The 23,613-nt window shown below is 49.0% G+C and overlaps 1 protein-coding gene across 5 annotated transcripts in view; it reads left to right on the forward strand.

The window, feature by feature from the left end:
- The window catches only part of ETS1 (ETS proto-oncogene 1, transcription factor), a 118,360-nt gene that overhangs the window by 41,634 nt on the left and 53,113 nt on the right, over positions 1-23,613 (forward strand). Inside the window, exon 1 of one of the 5 annotated variants that reach the window (XM_036448943.2) lies at positions 9,516-10,024. The exons of 3 other annotated variants lie outside the window; for them this stretch is intronic. In XM_036448943.2, the coding sequence (XP_036304836.1) occupies positions 9,943-10,024 (82 nt within the window). In that variant the 5' untranslated portion in view covers positions 9,516-9,942. Of the gene's footprint in view, positions 1-9,515; positions 10,025-23,613 lie in introns of those variants that run through there. One more of the 5 variants, XM_036448940.2, reaches the window with a different exon arrangement.

Here is a 23,613-nt window from a genome sequence, read left to right on the forward strand (position 1 = left end):
TGGCATATCTTTTCTTGAAGCTGTTTTTCAACTGTCAGCTTTCACTCAGTGGCATAAATTTGAAGTCTGAATCATGACCCTGGACACCGTGTTGTTGTTTTAATGGATTTATCTCCCTGAGTTATTGATGAAACTTAGATTCTGGGCACATTTTTTATTTTATTTATTTATTATTATTTTTTTTTAGGATAGTACACATACAAAAGACGTCTGTAACAGCAAGATTTGTAACAACAAAAGAGATCTCTGTTACTAGATTCAGTATTGGCAAAGGTAGGGTTTGTATTTACTCATTAGAACCCAGTAACGCTGTACAGTGAAGGATGCTGAAGGTAAGATAGAAATAGATTCCTGTGTATGATGCTTGTGGGTGACTGCAATGTTGTCCTCAAAGAACATTAGGTTAACGGGCTGGTAAGATATACTCATTCTATCTTTTCTTGGTCCTGTCACATGAACCTAGGTCTGAAGGAAGGGATACAAATTCATGTGCGTTCATGATCACCATCACAGCTCAGTGGCAATGGTAGACCCTAACCAAACCCATTATTTCTTTGGTTTCTATGGTGTAAGATCACCCTGATTTCCCAAGGACACAGCTCCCTTAGCAGATATAACTAAGTGTGGAGAGGTGCAGGCTGCCACAGTCCAGCCGGCAGGAGGTTCAGGCCTTCTTTATGTGTTTCTGCACCACCTGCAAGGGGGGCAGTGGCTTAGCTGATTCACCCTGCCTTCTCCATTCCCAGTCCCACTCTCAGACCATCCCTTCCCTGGGGGATGCCTGCAGTATGTCCAAAGGATTCCAAACAATGCAATGCTTCTGGGGACCCGACCAGTGACAGTAAACTTGAGGAGGTGCAGGGGATTCCTAACAGGCACTGGCTCCCTGTAAAGCATCTGATGCTTGATTCTTTCCTCATAAAGATAGAGCAAATTGGGCTTGTTTTATGTATTCTCTTATCTTACAAACTAGGAGCCCAGCACATGATTCCAAATTGCTTGGCTCTGTCCACGCTGGAGTCACTGGTCCCGCCCTGCCTCGCTCTCTGGCCCTTGAAGCAGCTGCAGCCACTGCTGATCAGGCCCTCCCCCAGCGCAGGTGGGTGGATGCCCTTGCTGCCCCGCCCCCGACGCTGCATTAGCATATTTCTCTAATATACATAAAGAGAGATTATATATAGATAGCGAATGCGGCAAGTACATCTTAACTTCATGATAATCTGGGAAATAAAAGATTCCTCTCAAAGTTCAGAAATTCCTGAAGGCTGTTTCTGAGCAGCAGTCTGAGACTCTTAGCAGTTGGATGCTGTGCAATGGTTCAGACCAACAACACAACAGCTGGCTTGCTTTGTGGCGAGCCAAATGCCATTCTTCACAAACAGCGATACCCAGTGATACTCAGATGAAAAATAAAGCAAATAGGGTGACCGCAGGAAACACTGTCCTTTATGGGGTTAGGGGGTGGGAGAAGAGAGGAGCAGAATAGAAGTTTACAAGGCCCCCTTGCCCTAACTGGTTTGGCTCAGTGGGTAGAGTGTTGGCCTGTGGACTGAAGGGTCCCAGGTTCGAATCTAGTCAAGGGCATGTCCTTGGTTGCGGGCACATCCGCAGTAGGGGGTGTGCACGAGGCAGTTGATCGATGATTCTCTCTCCTTGATGTTTCTAACTCTCCATCCCTCTCCCTTCCTCTCTGTAAAAAAAATTAATAAAAATATTTTTTAAAAAAAGTGAACTCCTACTCACATGGAGGAAGCCTAAAAGGCCATGAACTTGGTCTAAACAAGCTTCCAGAGAACATGGCATCCATGAAAGAGAAAAATAAAAGAACGAAAGGACAGTTGAAGACTGAGGAAGAAACCACTAAGAGATAGTTAAAATAATCATATGAAGTGACATGAAAAAATAGCAAATAAAGTTTCCAACCATATAATAGAGAACTGAAATGCATACATAGGTCACAATCTGTATCTATATGCTATATAGAAGGCCCCTAGAACCATAAGAAATGCAAAAAATCCACTGTTAATAACTCAGTCTCAAATTGTCCCCTCTTAAAAATCAAATTGCCCCCCTGTGGGTCATATGACACCCCCCCCCCCCCATTGGGAACCACAGCTTTGGGCCCTGTGGGAGGCAGACTGGCAGGTTCAAATAGGCCCTGGGGGTGTGCTCGGGCTGCTGAGCACAAAGGGGGCACCTCTGGGGACAGGGAGGGGGATTCTTGAATTCTTTGCATACAGCAAGTGTTCATGCGGGGAAGGACTGAGAAAGAGCCTCTGTGTTCAGTGTAGATTTTTGGCTTGACCTTCCCTTGCAACGCCTGTGACCTGCTGAGACCCCGTCACTTCCATTCCACTTTGTATCCTGTGCCCTGGACAAGACGGAGGACCTCCTATTGACTTGGCTTATTGTCCTCCCATCACCACTGGCCATGCAGGACAATTACCCTGGCTCTGTGAGGGACTGGATGGATCACCAGTCCCTCATGTCATTATGGGTTCCTGGGGATAAGGACATAGAATTTCTGTGACTCTACCACCTCTTCGGTCCCACCCTCCCCTTCCTTCTGGCCCCGGCTTCTCTCTCCTTCCACTGCTCTCAGAGGAGGTCCCTTCTACTGCTTCCGCCTACACCAGGGTCCCTTTTCCTCTCAGGGATTTCTTCTCCCAGTGCTATCTGCCCCCTCCGCCTGGCCTCCAGCATCAAAAGCAGGATGAAGCCAAAACCGGTTTGGCTTAGTGGATAGAGGGTCGGCCTGCGGACTGAAGGGTCCCAGGTTCGATTCCGGTCAAGGGCATGTACCTTGGTTGCGGGCACATCCCCAGTGGGGGGTGTGCAGGAGGCAGCTTATTGATGTTTCTCTCTCATTGATGTTTCTAACTTTCTATCCCTCTCCCTTCCTCTCTGTAAAAAAATCAATAAAATTATATATATATATATATATGAGGATGAAGAAAATTCCCACCCCATCTCTACCCCTTCATCTCTAGGGTGGTAAATACTAGTTCTTTGGGGCGATTGGCTTGGCATTTCCAAATGAAAGGGTGGGGGGTAGGGGGAAGATTCCACAATGAAATTATCTTCATTTAAGATGCAGGCCACAACTGCACAGAACATCTGTTTTGAAGTCTGGTGTTGTCTTTGTAACCAGGAGCCGAGCAGAGTGAGATCAGGAGAGGGCCTTCGCCTTCCAGCGGCCGAAACCACCTGCATCCTGGGGAGGGGCCAGGATCCCGTTCCCATGGGTGCCCAACACAGAGCACCTCGCTGGGGGCCTGGTTTCCTGCCTCTGCCCATGGTTCCTCCTGCCATCTATGCTGATGCCATCATCCCACTGCCTCCCCCAGAGGCCAATTTAGGACAACTTACATTGGAATCCAAATTACACAATCCCTGAAGGCTCATGGGGCAGCATGCATTCTGCCTGATCTCTGCCCAAGAGGGAGCAGCATTCCTGGGGAATCTGCTCCAGCCAGGAGGAAAACAAGCTGATGCTGGGTGTGGGGGAGCTTTGCCCCCCCCTTGGCCCTGCCTGGCAGCTCCCAGTCCTCTTTGAGTACAATTGGGGTCTGATTTACTGCAAGAGGGAGACGCGATGGCTAAACTGGTGGATTCTGAAACGTCTGCTGGCCTGGTGAGGGGGCCAATCCATCCCACATTGTTGGGGCTGCAGATGCAGCTGAATGGCTCATAATTACAGTCTGAGGAAAGTGCAGACTGCTCGAGAGCCAACCCAGACCCCTGTTCTCCTCCAGCCCACGCCGGGCTGTCTTCCACAGGGAACAGCAGTGGTTATCCTGTCATGTGCTTGCCCAATGACAGCACATGCAGGGCCGAGGAGCGGTTATATTTCTAGAAGCCGAGTCTGATCCTCAGCCTGCTCCTGGGTACATTGCATCCCGGCTTCGTGTCTCAACAGGGTCCAGTAACAGACCCAGCCGAATGGCAATGGCTTCTCCAGCGAATGTGATATCTGTAAACACAAGGAGCGGCCAGGAGAGAATTTCTATGGGAATGGCGGGGGGCGGGGAGGATTGGCAGGGGGGCTCCCCATTCTAGTCCTGGTGTTGCCATTTTTCAGGCTGTGTGGCTTGGGCAGAATGACTTTCTCTCTCTCTCTCTCTCTCTCTCTCTCTCTCTCTCTCTCTCTCTCTCTCTCTTCTCCTCTCTCTCTCTCTCTCTCTCTCTCTCTCTCTCTCTCTCTCTCTCTCTCTCACACACACACACACACACACACACACCCTGGTAAACAGGAGGGCTGGCCTTGCTTCTTCCTAAGAGCCAAGACCTAAGGTTTTGTCTCCAAAGAGCCACCACAAACATGGCCTTCTTTCTGAATGTGAACCACAGCTTTTCTGTGACTTAAACACCAGCCTGCAGTCTTCTCTTCCTCTCCGATAGGGCTGGCGTTTCCCACCCGAGGGAGCCATGGTGGTGAGTTCCCAAATTGGGAAGGGAGGAGCAGGCGTGGGGAGTATTTTTCTTATTTTTATTTATTGTGTATTTAAAATATATTTTATTGATATTTTTACAGAGAGGAAGGGTGAGGGATAGAGAGTTGGAAAACATCGATGAGAGAGAAACATTGATCAGCTGCCTCCTGCACACCCCCAACTGGGGATGTGACCACAACCAAGGTACATGCCCCCGACCGGAATCGAATGCGGGACCCTTCAGTCCACAGGCGGATGCTCTATCCACTGAACCAAACCGGCCAGGGCATGTGGGGAGAGTTTTAAATGAAATGTGGTCATTCTCCCTGAGGGTCTAGGTTTCTCTGCCAAAGCCCACTCCCCCAAGAGATGTAACATGGTTTTTCAAATGTTCCACCTTATACCGGAGCTTAACAGCAGTCACAATCTTCTATATTATAAACGGCCAGTGACCAAAATGCCGTAATGACCAAATGCCCAGCCACCAGTAGGTACATTGATGGGTCCTGCAGCGCAGCAGGTCTGAGTCTCGCGAGATTTGCTGGGCCTCTAGTGATTTGATAATAACTGAGTACTAGTACTGACCTAGACAGGGCGCTAATTGCTTTGCATGCATTTTCCCATGGAATCTTCCAAACAGCCCTAAAAGGTGAGTGCTATGATTTTCCCTGCTTCCCCCAGGGAGGTTCTGAGGTGGGCTAACTCAGCTGGTTAGGTTGGGGGAGCTGGAATTTGAACCTGAGTCTTAGTCCAGAGCTTATACTACTCGTCTTCCTTTGGTTTTACTATGGAGAGCTTCCCCGGCCAACAGGCCCCACGTCCTCCCGCGCCAGCCCATCCCTCCGCCCTCCTGCTTCCCTCCCAACTGCAGCTCCTCTTATCGCCCATTGTTTATTGTACCGTCTAAACAATAGCTAATGGGTCTGTATTCCACGGTGGGGAGAGCCAGGGCTGGTTTTATTCCCCCAAACAGAGCGGAGGCTGTGACACGAGAAGGTTAAGTGGCTGTGCTGAGGTCGCAGAGCCAGCCTGCAGTGAGTCCTGGGTCCCCCCCACTCGGGTTCTTGGGTTGACCCCACGGCCCTTTGACATCAGAGTTTAATTAAGAGAGTTATTCTCAAACCATCCCCCCACCCCCCAGTCTCTGATTTTCCATTTTATTACTGCTGGGTGGTGGGGCACACGGGAGCCCCAGGCATCTCTCTTGCCCCGTGCTTTTCAATGGCCTGACTTATCAGAGAAGCCCTGCCTTCCAGTTAAGCCTTCGCAGCCTGTTTCTGTGTCAGAGACTGTTGCCTGTTCTCAGAGAAAAACAACCACAAACTCAGACAGGTTGTTAATCGAGGAGTTTCTCTCTCTCTCTCTCTCTCTTTTTTTAATCTTACACTCAGAACTGGTAAATTAACATCTGTGAGTCATCAGCTCGCTCTGGATTAGCCGTTAGTGGTCTGCGTGTTTTTGTACTTACCTCTAATAAAGCGCACGTTAGCTCGAAACTCAGAGATCCAGCTCAGGTTTGTGGAAGGGCAAGATTCAGGGAAATAGACGACTTATTTTAGCACACTTCTGGAGAGGGGAGTCGGTTTGCTGTGTTTGAGATTAGGTGTGTTTTAATATTTGTTTTTGTTAAATTTGGGGTGGGGTTGAAGGAGGAATATAACTGACAACTTTTTTTTTTTTCCTTTTTACATACTTTGTTTTTTTTTAAGAAGTTCATTAAAAAATGTGACTATTTCTTTTCTTTTCTTTTTTTCTTTCTTTTCTTCTTCTTTTTTGGTACAATAATGTCTGCTTCCACACCCTTGTCCCTCAGCTCCTACAGCCTTTTTTGATCTTACTGCCATAACGTTCCTGGCTTAAGCAGCTGCAGCCCTTGCTGGATGTAATTCCCTAAGTCTAAGGAATGTTTAAAAATATACTTCTGTTTTCTCCCAAGTGCGGGAGCAACAGAATGCCACAGGACAAGCAAAAGCTAAAAAGTACGTCCTCGGTTGATTTGTCTTGAATGCCTTAACAATCAGATACCATCTAGGAACAACTAGCCCAGCCGATCTCGTTTGGCTGCGGGGGGAGGTGGGAGAAAGGGGGGGAGCTGAGGCATAATGGCCTGGAGGGACATGGGTATGGGGAACAGACACCTTCCCCTGCCCCTTGGGAGAACGGGCAGATCTGGGAGCAGAGTCACTGCCGTTTCTCAAGTTCATCTTCACAGCCATAACATACCAAAGTCACTCGATCTTTGAATTAGAGAGAGTTTGTGGCAAGCTGACGCCCACAGGACCGGGAAGTTGATAATTCATCATTCAACACATATTTATGGAGCATCTTCAGTGTGTCAGGCTCTGGGCCAGGCATTGTCTTTAAGGACATGGCAAGACAGAAATGGCATCTGAAGTTCATAAGGAACATTTAGAAAAATCTACTTGTGTCCTAAAGAGAATAACGTTTTTGCCCAGCTGGTGTGGCTCAGTAATTGAGGCTGGTCCTACGAATCAGGAGGTCATGGTTCCATTCCCAGTCAGGGCATACACCTGAGGGAAGGGCTCCATCCCCACTAGGGGGCGTGCAGGAAGCAGCCGGTCAATGATTCTCTCTCATCATTGATGTTTTGCTCTCTCCCTCTCCCTTCATCTCTGAAATCAATAAAAACATATTTTAAAAAAAGAAGAAACTTTTCATTAATCAAATTTGATTAGGTTAATCGCATGGATACTTGCAATATTTTAACTTTTCTATACTAGGGCTCTTTTTTGTCAACTAGACAAAAAATTTTTCAACTAGAGGGTTAGATGTTTAACTTCTGATAACACCAATATGATATTTATGACCGACTTACAGAGAGGTAACTTTTTTGGGGGGTCTGTGGTGACTCCTGGCTATCCCCCCAACCTGACCATCTTCCCAACCCCATTCCTTGACTGGGACCCTCTGGCTTATGGCCTGGATAGGTTAGAAAAGGGTGAGGACACGTTGAGTTGAAGAACTGAAGGACTAAATCTCCCCACTGCTGGAGTGGAAAGTGTTTGCAGCTGAATCAGGGAGGACTCTTGGCGAAGAGGGGATGGGTGGTATTAGAATCAGTATTTGCAGTGGTCGGCAAACTCATTCATTAGCCAACAGAGCCAAATATCAACAGGACAACGATTGAAATTTCTTCGGACAGCCACATTTTTTAAACTTAAACTTCTTCTAAGGCCAATTCTTCAAAACAGACTCGCTCGGGCCGTGGTCTTTTGTGGAAGAGCCACATGTGGCTCGCAAGCCACAGTTTGCAGACCACTAGGCTTGCCTGAAGAAGAAAGCTAAGGACCCCACTGGGGAAGAGAGCAAGGACTTGTTCTGAGGAAGCTGCTTTTGAAAATCCCGAAGTACTCATACTAAAATTTGTTTTGTTAAAACAAAACCCAACATTTTCTTAAGATAACATCAATGAGAGAAAATTCCTCAAAGCAACACTTGATTTGCTCCGTTTCTTCCGCTAATGCATTCACAGTGGGCAAGGCAGGGCTGGTTTCCGATCCTTTTCTGTGGGGCTCATCTGGAAGTGTGAATGCACAATTCATTCATCAGCTGCTTCCCGGCTTTTCCCCGGGATCAGAACTGCCTGTTCTTGTCATCTGGGGGCCGGCATTGTTTGCCTGTACCTTTTGGAAACACAGCTGGAGGACAACAATCCTTCACAAATTGAGATGATTCCATACACATATTTTCCCCCTGGTTGCTGAAGGAGGGGGCATGATTTTTTCAGTTTGAACCGGAAGTTCACAATTTATTTTTCTCTTCCTAGTTCCTTCCCCCATTCGCTGTGGAAGGCTTTAAGGAGATGAACCTGGGGTTAGAGGAAAGGAAGCAGGTGTGTTAAAAGTTACCGGAGGCAGAGGTTAAAACAGCGACAGGCAAAGTTGCGGGGGTGGGGGTGAGGGTGGGGGTTCAACGTATGCTTAGAAATCAGGCAACAGCAATTAGGTAAAATAGCTTTTCTCCAACGGTGCTCAGCAAAATTTATATTTCATCTTTTAGTGACTCGAAGAGAGATCTGAATGTCTGGCCTTATCTGTCTCTATATAGGAGTTAGGTGTATGTACCTGTAAATCTTCTGATTGTTAAGACCAGCGATCTCCATGTATGATAACCAATGTATCAGGGGCAAATCATTAAATATTTGGGATCACGTTGGGGTGTCCGATGTGTCTGTCTTCCCAAGTGGATGATGTCATGGACGATGGCTCCAGAAATCCACAGCCACAGAGACGCCCGCTGGCCTCTGGTGGTGGTGGCTGAGTGGGGGTTGTCAGTTGCATTTCGCAGAGGAGAGCCTGTGAAAGGGTCCATGGGGGGGACAGGGACAGAACAGTCATTTCCCTTCGGCGTCAGCGCAGCTCTAAGCAAAACAAAGCTTATGGAAAGAAGCCCAGGCCTGATTCTAGTTTTTGGGGGGCCCTTTTCTGGACTCTCCCAACAGAACAGCAGCACCTGAGCCTCTGTGTTGGGGTACCCAGTAGGCTGCCTTGGTATTGAGGCTTATATTAAGGGCAGGTGGGGTCTTTTCTTGATTGCACTGGTGGGTTCTGAAAAAACCTAAAACCAGTCCTGCTGCCTGGCTCAGGAAACCGTGGGAGTCCGCTATTCCTACAGCCCCTGCGGGGACACCGGCTCGCGGGGCTCCTGCGCCTGCTCACACGCACGCCCTCCCTCCGCCCGCATGCCTCACGTCCTGTGTGTGTCAGTCTTTGTGAATGAATGATTTGCACACGCACTTCCAAAACTATGCCGGAGCGGGTGACCAAGCCCTCAAGAATGCGTGGAGAATCAGGGGGGACTTTCCCGAAGGTCGGGGAGATTCTGCACGCAGCCTGGGCCCCACAGCCCCGCGCATCCGTGCCCAAGGCGCACCCAGCTCCACGCCCACTCCTCGGGGCCGGACCCGGGGTCCGGGGTGCGGGGCGGGGCGCCGGCTGCCGGGAGCCCCGCCGACCTCCCTTTCACTTTGGACGGCCGCTCGCGATTGGCTGCGGGGCCCGGCCCGGCCCCGCCCCGCCCTGCGCCCCGCCCGCGCTCCCCCCCGCGGAGGTCCAGGGGATGCGGTGGGCGCCCGGCTCGGCGCGGAGAGAAACGCCCTAAAGAGGAGGGGAGAGCGCGCGCGGGAGGAGGACCGGCGAGCAGCTCCGGGGAGGAGCGGCGGCGAGGAGCGGAGAAGCGGAGGCGGCCGGCGGCCGAGCGGAGGGAGCGGGCGCGGAGGGAGCGGCGCGGAGCGGGCGATCCCGGGACCCGAGCGCGCGACTTGCCCCGCAAAGTGCCAACTTCGCTGGGACTGCCGGGCGCGCACCTCCTGGGCGCAGGGGCGGGGGAAGACACGGGAATTTGAGACTCGAGGGAAGAACACCGAATTGCTCCTGTGTCCCTTTTTCCCCGTGACGATTCCCGTTAAAAAAGAAAAAAAAAAGCAACAACAACAAGAATCACAGCAAACTTGCTAGCACCCTGCCTGCCGCCCTTCGCGCCTGGCACCATGAAGGCGGCCGTGGATCTCAAGCCGACCCTCACCATCATCAAGACGGAGAAAGTGGACCTGGAGCTGTTCCCCTCCCCGGGTGAGTGAGTGGCGACTGCCCAGAGGCGCACTGCCCAGCTCTGGGGGGTCCGCGTCTCTCCTCCACTTCTCCCCCCAGGCGCCCCCAGATGTCCTCGGCAGGCTGTGCATTTGTGCCGAGCGGGGAGCGGGCGATGCCTGTGGCAGTTGAAAGAGGCAGGAGAGAGGACTGTTGGTGGCCTGGGACCCAGGTTTGGGGTGGTATTTATTTTCACAGCTGTGTTTTTTTGTGGAGAGTGGGAAAAAGCTTATAGAGTGTCCAGCACCCCCCATTCCCGCTTCTGTATTATTTTTTTTTTTTCCAAATGAGCAAGAACCTTCTGTATTTTTTCCCCTCCCTTCACGTTTGGGGAATGGACACCCACAGAGGACATCATGCTCCGACTCTGCAACCCCCAGAAATGGACCCGGATGGGGGGGGGTCCTGGGCAGTCAGAGGGGGAAAGGTGTCTCACTGGCTGGCCCTCCCGGGCCGGTTCAGATGTCTTGCTCCCCTGTCACTGGTCCCTTAGCTTCCTAGCCCCTCTTTTTTTCTGGCTAAAGGACAAGGAGGTGGGAGGAGAGTGGAAATGGACATTTTCATTTCGGGAAGCACGCTGATGCTTTTCATGGAGCTTACTCACTTTGGCCATTTTTTTTTTCTCATCTGCCCTCTGGGACTACAGATGCCAACACCCCACTTTGAGTCTTCCGTTAAGTTATTTAGTGGGTGGCAGTGGCCTCCTCCTCTTTGATTTGAAGGACTTTAAGCAGAAAAGCTTGGGAAAGAAATCTCATGTTGCCTTAGGCACAGTTTTTTTGGTGCTGAGCAGTTTTGTGGAGCCTGACACTCCATTATTCCTGGAATAAATGCTGCTTAAGAAGCAAAAGATGATTGCTCCTAGGATAAGGCACCGCCAGCTCTTCTTTGAGATCTGTGATGTTGAAGGGGAATTTAGAGAGATACCGGGAAAAGGCGCTGCTTTCGGGAGAATCATGAATGGCAGTCAGTCGTGTGTGTAAGTGGGCATCAGCTTCTCCATTCGTTTTGCTGCTGCTCCCCATGGTTTCCCCTTCCTCGCCTCTGCCAGGAGAACTAGTCGTGCATTTTAACTCTTTCTGAATCCGCTTGCACCTTCAACACAAGCCAAGCCTTATGTTTTGTCGCTTGGAGGGTCTTTCAGAGATATCAGTAAAGACAGGGCACGTCCTCTCTCAGCCCCAGTTTGGGTCACTGAGAAGTAAGCAGAGAAGGTTCTAGCTTGTGTGTCCTCAGAAGGATTGCGGTGGGTGGCGAGAGCAATGCTGAGATCCACTAGACGCGGAGACCTCTCAGGCACGAAGAACCACAATTCAAAACTCATGTCCCTGTGACAGTTGCCTTTGGGGGGTGGGGGAGTCCAAGGAAGCCAGAATACGCTTTGTTAGGCACAGCTGGTTCCAACCATAGAGGCGAGAAGCGAAAGGGTCGTGTCCTGCAGAGACATATGTGCAGCTAGTAGGTCTTTTCCTTTGGAGCGGCTTGTTGATACGCGTGTCCACAGAATGATTGGGGCGTGTGGGGAGTATGGTGTGGCTATGTCCGTCCGTTCACACGCCTACAGGGGAGCCCCGGGGCTGGGAACAAACAAAAAAAGTCCCTGGCAACCCAAGTTTTAGATCACAGTAAACAGCTGGAGCAACTTTCAAGTAATTAAACGTTAGATTTTAGAGAGGTTAAGTATATTAGGCCGCTATGTGGATTGTTGATAAAAACAAACCCTGGGTACATAACTTCCCTTTGTTTTCCCATCTGTAAAATGGGTAGAAGAAGGCCTAATGTTACAGTCACATCCTTTCAAATAAACACCTTTATAGGCCCCTCTTTTTTTTTTTTTTCTTAGAAAAATAAAAGGTTAACAAACCATGTAAGCAACCTTCAATACAATAACATTTCGGCTGGTCCCAGGGGTCGGGCAGTTTTCTGCCATTCTTTGTCATGAAGCTTTATTTCTGGAACCATCCTTGGGGGAAATAAAGGGAGAAACTTGAAAGCACATATGTAGATTATAATAATCAAGTTCCAGTGAGTTAAATCCCGAGCAGTACTGCGAGCTACCATTGCAAAGCTCAGCAGAGAACCTCCCGTGGCGGCTTCAACCTTGTGCAGGTGCAGGGATGGAAAGCACGCGGGCCCGGCCGCCCGCTTTGTTGTGGGAGGAGAAGACCCTGGCCGCGCGGGGCTTTGCCTTGCCCACCAGACCGTACGAGACATGTGTTTAAAGTTTAACTTCTCGCAGCGTGGCTTTGTGTCCACAGCTGGGACTTCAGTATTTGCCCAGACGAGTCTCCGGGTTGTTTCGTTCCTTAGGTGTGGAGACAAACTCGTTTTGGGATCTTATCTGGTTGAAATAGTTAAACTAGGTCTCTTCTCTCCACCCCACTCTATCCCCCACTCCCATGGGAGAGCCAGAGGCAGGGAGGGACAGGAGGGCTGGATTGTTTGCCTGTGTCTGTGACTAGGACTTGATCAGGAACCTTTGTTCTGGATGGAGACCCACCCCAGCGTTTTTGACAGCGTTGGGGCCCGAATTGACATGTCTGTGCTTCAAAATGACACTGGCCTTGCATTTTCCTCCGGCATGGGAAGATAGAACCTGTTGATGGTAATGTGCGATGGCAGCGTTCTCAGATCTTTTCTTTTTAAAAAAAATATACTTTATTGATTTTTTTTACAGAGAGGAAGAGAGAAGGATAAAGAGTAAGAAACATCGATGAGAGAGAAACATCGATCCGCTGCCTCCTGCCCACCCCTTACTGGGGATGTGCCCGCAACCAAGGTGCATGCCCCTGACCAGAATGGAACCCGGGACCTTTCAGTCCGCAGGCCGATGCTCTATCCACTGAGCCAAATCAGTTTTGGTTCTCAGATCTTAAGTGGGCTAAAACAAACAAAGTGATTGAGTGTCCATGGAGTCCCCTCCCGGTGGGGACCTTGCTGGGGATGGGGGTGGAGGCTGGGTGCCAACCCAAATACATTCCCAAGCTGCTTCCGTTTTTGTCTCCTTCCCCCTCCACCTTCTTGGCGAGGGGAGTGTGATGCCCAGAGAAGAGCAAGAGTCCTAATTCTGGTTGTGTGCCACTTTACAAGAGTAAAAGATTCGGCCTCCCTCGGGCCCGAGGAGAGGATGTTCATCCGTTGGGGACCTTAGAGATAGGAAGATGCTTTGTCCCTCTCCCCATCTCTCTCACCAGTCTGTGTATCTCCATCAGTGTAGACAAGGAGGAGGCAGAGTTGCCAGGCTACCAGGATTCCTTGTTCGCTGTGCTTCAACCCCTAACCCACGGGCCACCTCATTAGTGACTTAAGGACCCCAGCGACTCAGAGCTGGGGCTCTGGGGCCAACCTGTCTGAGTTGGAATCCCCCCTCTGCCCCTTCCTAGCTGTGTGACTTGGGGCAAATGGCTTAATCTCTCTGTGCTCCAGCTCCTACATTGATGAGTGTAGTCATTGTTCTACCTCATGGGTGGACATGAGAAATAAACATACAAATGTGTGCAAACCTATGATTCTTAAAACAGTGCCTGACCCATAATACATTCTCTTGAACAGTTAACTAGAAAACAAGTCAACAAAACAGTGACCCCGATTGGGGTAGAATTTTCAGGGGCCCTTGAAATGATGGATTGGGGACTACCGCTGTAGTCTGTACCTCTTTGGGTCTGAGAAGAGTACAGTTAAAGGGACCGCCTTCTCCTGCTTAGTGGAGATCTCCAGAGAGCACACAGGGAGATGGGTAACTTTCAGAGGATCGCGAGGTCTTGCCTGTCAGAGCTAAAGGCACAAGGGTCCGTTAGTTACTTTGGATGACAGGCTTTGCCAATGCTACCTCAGATCCAAACAGCCACCAAGACTAGAAGGCCACCAGGACATTTGCAGGGCGGATGGAAAAGTAGGGTATTTCAGTTATGCAGGCTTGAGAAATGCATCGTGTCCAGCTATTATAAAGCATCTCACATTTTATTTATTTATTTGGTTGGCAGAGCTTGCATTCCTGGCATTTTTGGTTGGTTTGTATTGCTGAGTGTTTTTTTTGTTGTTGTTGTGTTGTGTTTTGTTTTGTTTTTTTTGGTCTGGGCAACTTTTTTTTCTTTCTTAAAGAGACCAGACCACCCTGTAGGAGATCACCTCCCTCTAGGAGACAAACCAGCCCTGGTCAGCCTGCCAGAGCCAGCTTGCTCTGAGTTCCATCGGACTTTGTGCACACCCAGAGCTGGTCAGTGCAGGTCAGGGCTTTTCAACAAAGCCAGGCTCCCATTTCCGAGAGCACAGGTTAACTACAGAGGCTCGGGGGCAGCACCATTGGACGCCTCTCAAGTTTGCAGAAGGAATGACCCAGGGCTGTGGTGGCATTCCATGAGTTTGCATTGAAGGGAGATTCTTGCATTCACCCCTATAGGGGTCTTCCCGATACAGGTGGAGCCTGCATCAGTACTTGCTGTGCTAACATACAATTGCTCTTTGACATTCAGGGCCGGGGAAGGTCTTATTTTATCTCTTTTTCTGGGGGAGGAGGAAAATAATATACAGAGAGGTGCATAACTCACCCAAGGCCCCGCTGTTAGAAAATTGCAACCTGATCAGCTGTTGCAGGCATTTTATGCCTGAAAATAAAAAACACCGTGTTATTCTTAGAAACTGTGGAAATCAGAAGAGGGCCCTCGCCGGTTTGGCTCAGTGGATAGAGTGGCAGCCTGCGGACTGAAGGGCCTGGGGTTCAGTTCCGGCCAAGAGCACACGCGCGGGTTGCAGACTCCATCCCTGGTGTGGGGTATGCAGGAGGCAGCTTATCAATGGTTCTCTCTCATTGATGTTTCTCTCTCTCTCTCTCTCTCCTCTCTTCTCTGAAATCAATAAAAATATATTTAAAAATAAATAAAAGAGGGGGCGATGAGAAGGCAGTGATGGTTGGTGCTTTGGGGGTTTAAAAGGTGCAGGGCTCCCAGCCACCCTGCATGACTCCGCTGAGCCTGGGGAAAGAGCCCGTCCAGGCACCGTCGCCAGACCTGGCCGCTTCAGGAAGATGCTGGAAGGGCCCAGCAATGTTAGCCTCTGACCACCAAGCAGAGACCCAGGGCTCTTGTCTCCCCAGTGTGCTCATCCTTGCACAGGTGGGTAAGTGCTTATATTCACTTCCAAGGTCGCATCCTTCCCGCGGCTCCTGACTCGGCTTGTTCCACCTCTTTCATCACGGACGCTGCCCTTCCTGGCATCTCGCTTACACGCTGGGCGATGAGAGACAGGCCGGCAATGAGTTCACTTTCTTTACATGGTTTTAGTTGAATTCTCCTGCTTGCAAAGAGGCCGGAGGTACCTACCTTTGCTGTCTGTGCAGCAAGAATTTTGCGTGTGTGTGTTTGGCGGGTTTTTTTGGCCTAAAATTTAGTGTTTTTCAAAGCCTAAAATTTAATGTTTTCAAGTCCATTACATGGACCAGGGCACACTGTCTGCAGTTATTCCGGCCCAAGAGGGAAACTGAGCCCTATGGTTCTACCTGCAGACCCGCCCGCCCTCCACAGCCCATGGCTGATGGAGAAGCAGCCAGACAGCAGGCTCCTTGTCTGAGCCTGAGGTACCGGCTCCTCTCCCCCTCTCCACATAAACCAGCATCCTCAGGCCCACGCAGTCATCACAGAGGAATTCATGTGTTAACAACACAGTCGCCATGTTTTTATCTGGCCGCCCCAAAACGGGAGGTTGGTCTCACTTCTCTGCTGAGAGACTCTCGGATGGGACATGCCTCTCTGTTCTCCACATTCTAGGTCTCTTCTCTGCTCCTCGCTGCTAAGCTTTTCTTGACTCAGGCTTAGGAATGCCAAGACAATGCCCACATCTCTCATCTCTGCTTGGCATGCGTCTAGAGCTACTTTTTTTTTGCAGCTGGGTTAAAGATCCCCCCCCCCCACACACACCTTTTTTTTTTTTTTTTTTTTCACCCTGTCAGTATAAGTTTTTCAAATTGCATAAAACAGACTCCTCTTCCCTGGCTCCCTTTTGGAAGCCCCGTGCCTATCTGTGTTACTTTTTTTTAAAAAAAAAAATATATATATTTTATTGATTTTTTACAGAGAGGAAGAGAGAGGGATAGAGAGTTAGAAACATGGATGAGAGAGAAACATTAATCAACTGCCTCCTGCACACCCCCTACTGGGGATGTGCCCGCAACCAAGGTACATGCCCTTGACCGGGATTGAACCTGGGACCCTTGAGTCCGCAAGCCAACGCTCTATCCACTGAGCCAACCCGGTTTCGGCCTGAGTTACCTTTTTCATGCAATCGGGCAGCTCAGAGTCCCCATGCAGATACAGAAAGAAGTCGGGCTGTATGTAGCGTAGGTTGCAAGAGATTCAGTTTCCCTGGCAGCGAGCCATGCTTACAGACACACTCAAAATATTGTTGTTCGGGCCCATAAATATTTATTGATTATTTGGCCAAGTTTCATTCTGTCTCCCAGGTGCTTCCCAGGGTCTCCGGCTTGGGTGCCAGCCTTTGCCTGGACCCTTTAAGTGGCTTCTTACTACCCCATCGATTTATTTCAGTTCTTTTCTGTAGCATTTAGTTCTTTCTCTGAAAATCGCAAACTATTGCCCAGATCATGCTTTAAGACCCAGAATAGCAGTGGGAAGTTTCAGGCTATTGGGTTTTGGATCTTGATGGTGTATAGATTGGAAGGTCATATAATGTGCTGTCTACACTTGGGCGCTTTTGACAGTGTCGTGGGCACTGTGACTGATTGTTGGGTTCTCCCAGCACAGGAGAGGCAGCTAGTTAGACACGGAATTTGAATAATAATATTCTTTTTTAACATTTACTCTGAATTGTTAATCTTAGGGTTTAGACCATCCGAAGTGAGCCGAAAGGACCAGGTGAAGAGCTTGAGGCAATCTAAAGTGCAGTGTGGTTTTCTCCCCAAGCCCGGGTTATATTTTTAAATGTTTTTGATGCATAATGTAGTATTTCTCAGCGCCTGAGAAACGATTAAAAATCAACCTCAAACGAGTTCATTTCAAGCATCTGAAACCTCTTGGTAGCTTTGGGTGGTGATGCTAAGGTGTTCACTTTGGCTTTGCAAGGTTCTGCAGAGGCCCTGTCAACTTTCTGCTTGGAGAAAGAGAGAGAGAGAAAGAGAGAGAGGAGAAACTTTTGAGTAGCGGGGAGTGTCATCATTACACAAGTGAAGACAAAACTGTTGTTTCGTTTTAATGATTAGCCAAAATGAGAAGTTCTGTTGGAACCAAATGGGGCAAAAAAAAAAAAAAAAGTTTTTATATTGTTAGAGTGGGTAACACTAAAAAGTAAAAGCAAGTCAATTCTTTAGGGAGGGAAGAAGGGAACGGTGGATTCAATTGCAACATCCCTTTTGGCTAAAGGAGAAAGGAAGAGGAATGATAACAAGAAAAAAGTAAGAAAGTATAAACAAACCAAGGCAACAACAAAAGGCACGAATGAGGAAAGGAATGAAGGAATGTAAGTGACGTTTCATAGACTTTTGGAAAAGTCCTCCTCTGGGCTTGGCCAACCATTGCCCTTGGTTGGGTCTGGAGTCTCCGGCGACCAGGTCGGTCAGCGTGGATGCCACTCTTTGTGTCATCATTTCTGAGTACCAGTCGCCCCTCCCGGGGTGTGGCTGGTCAGGAGAACCCAGGCCGACTAGTCCTGGTGTTCCAGGCGCTTCCATGGCTAGAGGTGCAGGAGACCACTGTTGGAATTGATGGAAATATGTGGGTGTCCATATGTGAGGCCCCTTCTACCAATAGTTCTAGGCTGGGATGAGTTCATGGGCCGGCTTCAGGGAGAACAGGGGTATTTCAGAAGCATTTGAAGGAGGCCTAAGGACAGGGCAAGGACGGTTTTAGATTTTCGATGTAGAAGACAGCGTGGGAAGAATTCCAAATGTTTGGAGTGAGAGGAAGGCTTAAATAAATATGAAGAAAAATACTGATTGTAGGAAGGGAAGAGAGGAGGGAGTGTGAGGCAAGACGTATGTGAGGGGATCTGGAATCCCAGGGTGAATTTTGCCTTTGAAAGAAGGGAGATGTTTTAGGACAGAGCAGTGTTAGTGAAGAGCCTTGTGAGAGAGGAAACTTTTTTATTTTTATTATTTTTAAGCATTACTTTACTTCACCCTCAAGCTGTTAGCTGTTAAAACCTCCATATCAGCTTATCAGGCTAGGTGTTAAACCTCAGAGCTGATGATGGAATCAATCAGGTACATATTTTCAAGGCACGAATGGAAAATAAAGAAACTAGGTCAGGCCAGGCCAGGGCATTCCTAGGTCTGCTAAGGGTAGGTGCCTGGGTTGTGAAGTATTTAGAAATGCCTGCTCCCAATTTGTGAATTTTTTTGTGTGTGCAATTACAGTTTTGTGCCAGGGCCACTCCTTAGTTATCGATCATGTACGTTTCAAGTCAGAGGGTGCTGTTGAGTCTGACTCTAAAATTCCCTTCAGAAAAGGTCTCACCAGAGAGTTTTCAGCAGAATTCCCATGTGAGGACTTCAGTACTTCTAGCGTTTTTACATTCCCCCCCCATCTGTTTGATATGCTTTGCCTAAGGTTTAAGTTCATTCTATACAGTATGCATATGTTGTCTTCTGTCCTCAAATAACAATTAAAGGCCTGGGGTGTCATGAGAATTCATGAGTGATAAGGGGAGACCCATCAGCCTTGTATGAATAAACCCAGTGTATGGAATAAATAACATGACCATTTCGGGGGGCCTGCCGCTGACTGGAGGCCTTGCTTCCAGCCCTGGCTTCGCAACTGTTTATCCCTGTGACCTTGGACCTCATGGTCTTCATGAGTCAAAGAAATGAACGGGGGATGATGGCCTGTGAGGTTGCTCTAGACTAGGGGTGTCGAACTCAATCAGAGAAGGGGCCAAAATCTAAAATCCAGCCTAAATCGCGGGCCGAATGGTTTACTGAACAGTCATAAACTGTCATTGTGATGGAAACGCAGCGGAGTGCAGTGATGACAGCGTGGTGCGGGCCACATTGCAAGGCCTGGCGGGACGGATTTGGCCCGCGGGCCTTGTCTTTGACACATGTGCTCTAGACACTGACATTTTGTGACTCTCACATTGAAAATAATCAGGGCCACCGAAACTGTTTGAGTGTCGGCCTGCAGACTGAAAGGTCCCAGGTTCGATTCTGGTCAAGGGCATGTACCTTGGTTGCGGGCACATCCCCGGTGGGGGTGTGCAGGAGGCAGCTGGTTGATGTTTCTCTCTCATCCATGTTTCTAGCTCTCTATCCCTCTCCTTTCCTCTCTGTAAAAAATCAGTAAAATATATAAAAGAAAAAAAATAATAATCAGGGCCTCCAGAGAGCAGAGACTTGTCATTCCAGCGGGTGGCAAAATAACCTGCCTTCTCCCCCAAATTGTGCTCATCCCCCAGTTCTGTTGATCACGCTTCCATCACCTGGGGAGTTTTGAGTGTAGCTGTGAAGGTTGCCTTTCTCAGAAAGAGACCTTAGGCATTGTCAGTGGCCCCGCTTACAGGGACAGACACACCGGCTCATTGTCTGGAGGTGACTCTGGGACCGGGGTCAGACCTTCCTCTTGGTCTCCCTCCATGAAGCAGCTTCCTTTCTCCACAGGCCTCTGCTACGGTTGCAGCAGCGGAAGGCAGCTCCAGCGTGGCGGGCTCTGATCTGGAGGAAGGAGGTGGAGGGAGGTGGGGGTCCGGGAGGTGAGGCAGCCGGGCCCAGCTGCATCCTCAGGGCTGAGCCTGTGGTCTTTGCAGGGCGCTTGTTTCTCCAAGGGCACCGCTCTGTACAGGAACAGTCCTTCCTGGTGTTGCTGGGAGCCACCTCCTGCCTCTTCCCGGCATCCCCACGGAGTCAGGCCCAACCTCCTGTCTGTCTGGGGTTAAGGCCCGGCCCCCTGGTTCCTGGTGGCTGAAGGAATGGTGTCTGGACCCACAGAGCCAGGGCGGACAGGCTACCCCTGCCATGGACTCCCTCACCTTCTGTCCGTCTGTCCAGGAAGCTTTGCAAAGACTGCTTTTATTCGGCAGCAAGAGAGCATCACCGCGCACACGCAGGCATTATTTGAACATCGTTTTCTTGATGTTATTTATGTCTGCATTTTGAGACAGGCCCATCACCGTTACTCTTTTTTTTTCAGAAGCAGAGACCTAAGATCAGCATGCCAGTTTGGGGGAAAGACAAGAAACACTGCCCTTGATAATAGGGTAGAGTTTATCTATGGGTACTTGTGTTTTTTTTTTGTTTTTTTTTAAAAATATTTTATTGCTTCTTACAGAGAGGAAGGGAGAAGGATAGAGAGTTAGAAACATCGGCAAAGGAGAAACATCGATCAGCTGCCTCCTGCACACCCCTTATTGGGGATGTGCCTGCAACCAAGGTAAATGCCCTTGACTGGAATTGAACCCGGGACCCTTCAGTGCGCAGGCCAACACTCTGTCCACTGAGCCAAACCGGTTAGAGCCCACCTCTGCTTTCTAATTTTGAAATATATGCACATGGTCTTCCATGCCTCAGTTTACTCCTTTTATTAAACTTGAATGACTGGGAGGATCTTCAGCTAACTGGAGGAGCAGATCAGGAAAAAGGACCCCGCCCCCCCCCAAACCTCTGAATCGCATACTGCATGTTATGGGAAAGACACATATACGAATTAATGACATCTTAGATGCCTGAATCCTCCCCTCCCTCCACGTTAGTTTCTGTTTGGAGTAGAGGCATTTGCTATGGCACCAGGTACCTACACAGAGTTTAGTAAAGTTCTATTCGCTTATCCCTCGAATACAATGTGTCCTTCTTGCCATAAAGTAAGCCCTCTCCCTTTTTGTTTGCTTCATCCTGGAAGCCAGAGCTGCCCAAGGCCAAACCCCAGGTGGTTACATTGAGCAGGAGCCTGTTGGCCCTTAAAAAAAAAGTACCCGTAGATCCTTGGGAGGGACCCGTGTGTGATGCTAAGTAGCCAGCAATGTCCTGGTAAAGGGCCTCTGGATTATTGGGGAGCAGGAGGTGGGATCGGGGAGCAGGAGGCGGGATTGGGAAGCAGAGGTGGGTTCGGTTCGTCTGATTGCAGCCACAGTGGAGATCATAGCATTACATGTGCATGTTTGTATACGGGCACTAACGTGGATGCCAGGAACAGGCAGACTTGTAAAGCACATCTTAGTGTGTCTCCTCACACGGGTATGCAGGCCTCCGGCTCATGCCCTCCTCCCGGCCTCCCCCTCCCCCACTTGGGAAAAGTTTGGACATTTTTCTGGACTGACAGCCAGGCAGGTCCACCTATAGGTGGCCACCCTTTTCCATTTTGGTGCTTGGGTGAGAATCAGGGCACTTGAGTCTGCTTCCGCTCTGTGCTCCTCTGGAACAGTAGTCGGCAAACTCATTAGTCCACAGAGCCAACTATCAACAGTACAACGATTGAAATTTCTTTTGAGAGCCCAATTTTTTAAACTTAAACTATATAGGTAGGTACATTGCTATGAACTTAATTAGGGTACTCCTAAGTTGGCCTTTGCTCAAAATTCAAGGGGCCAAAGAGCCGCATGTGGCTAGGGAGCCGCAGTTTGCCGACCACTGCACTGGGAAAAGGGTGCTCCCTGTGAGCGAGCTGCCTTTCTTGGGAGACAGTGGGGGGAGTTCGTGTGTTCATGTGGAGAAAGCGCTCTGGAGTCGCTGGCCATGCCCGGAGTGTTATTGGATTAGCGGGAGCTGTGATGCAGAGTGGTGATTCTGAGCACAGATGGACTCTCTGAGGGTGAGTCACGTGCGTGTTTGCGTGTGTGTACAGGAAATGCATCCTTGATTTCACACAAGATCAAGAGTTCAATCTCACACCTTTCTTGCCTCTTCATGGAAACCAAAATGCTCTTCAAAACTGCTGGTGCTTGCTTTTGGTCTCTGTATATGTTCAGTTGTAGAGAGAGAACAGTGAAACATAAGAGCACCAACTATGTGCAGGGCACACCTACTATGTGCAGGGCACTGACCAAGGTGTTTCACACAAACAATCACATTCTTCAGACAGCCCTGCAACGATAAAGAGATTGGATCTTGGAAAATCCCTGGTAATTTTTCCAATCAGAGAGCTCTCAGGTCACAGATTGGAACTTTGATCTATCCAGTCACAAAGCCCGAGTCTGTTTCTAGAGGAAATTTGCCAGTATTCTCATCTGAGGCTTTGATTCTTAGGACATTCTTCTGTGCGGAGTGCCTTTTAGGCTACTCATGATGTGAGGAGAGGGCAGAAACCATTCAGGATATCTATAAATATCCACCATTGGGATGTGTAATAGAGAGAGAGAGAGAAAAAAAAAAAAAAAAAAAAAAAAAAAAAGAAAGAAAGAAAAGGTTCACCTGATGTCTAATTTGCATTTCCAGCTTCAAAATGGACACATGAAAAGTGGCTAACTAAATTTACTAAATTTATTGAACTTGCTCACAGAATAGGCATGTGTTGGCCCCCATTATCCAGATTGGGAAACTGAGGAATGAAGTCAGAGCTTCCATTGGGGCTTGAGAATTCTCCAAGCCTGCAGGACAGGCTAGACCTTGAGGCCACTTGATGCCATCAGAATGTTTGCAGAGAAACAAACACATGGGATGATTCCAGTATTTGGTTATTATAGCCATCTAGGGCATTTGTTTATGTCCCACGTTTCTTACCCTAATCTTAAAATTTAGAGAAGAGGAGGCCTCAATGTCCGAGGGAAGGGATTTGCATTGGGGCTGCTCCCTAGAAAGTAATCATTGCCAAAAACCGGTGTGGCTCAGTGGACAGAGCGTCCGGTCTGTGGACTGAAAGGTCCCAGGTTAGATTCCGGTCAAAGGCACGTACCTTGGTTTCGGGCACATCCCCAGTAGGGGGTGTGCAGGAGGCAGCTGGTCGATGTTTCTTTCTCATCGATGTTTCCAGCTCTCTGTCCCTCTCCCTTCCCCTCTGTAAAAAAAAATTAATAAAATATATTTTAAAAAAGTAAAATGCCACTTAAAAAAGAAAGAAAGAAAGAAAGAAAGAAAGAAAGAAAGAAAGAAAGAAAGAAAGAAAGGAAGAAATCATTGTCCCTGAATTGCACAGCCTCTCATTCGTTATTTTGGTTACAAGACATCCCTCCATGCAGGCACCCTGGTGCCCCGGATTGAAAGCAGCTCTGGAGGGGAGACAGCCCTGTGTTTGACATCCTGCTTGCTGATTTGTCCGTAGGTAAAGCATGGAACGCCCTGAAGCTTTCCTTTCTCTAATCCTTTCGTAATGAAGAGAGCCGGCAGGGCTCTTGTAAGGCTTGGAGAGAAATCCTGTAAAATGCTCTTGCACCACCCCAGGGCACGGTATTTTTTTTTTAATCATTATCTTGCGGGCACCGTATTTGGTACAAACGTTCAGCTGACGGGGCTGTTATTACTTCAGTAGTTGTTAAAACTGTGGTTTACTGTTAACCTGGTTACAGAAAAATTTTCCACTTGACACCCCCGTAACCAAGTGGGCCAGCACAGGCCCTGTGGCCAGGGTCACCATGGCTTCTTCTCACGCACCTTCAGCAGCCCCGAGCGAGGGGGCAGGTCTCACCACTCCCAGCTTGCAAGC

The sequence above is a fragment of the Pipistrellus kuhlii genome, unplaced genomic scaffold (assembly GCF_014108245.1).
Source record: "Pipistrellus kuhlii isolate mPipKuh1 unplaced genomic scaffold, mPipKuh1.p scaffold_m20_p_20, whole genome shotgun sequence".
NCBI lineage: Eukaryota > Metazoa > Chordata > Mammalia > Chiroptera > Vespertilionidae > Pipistrellus > Pipistrellus kuhlii.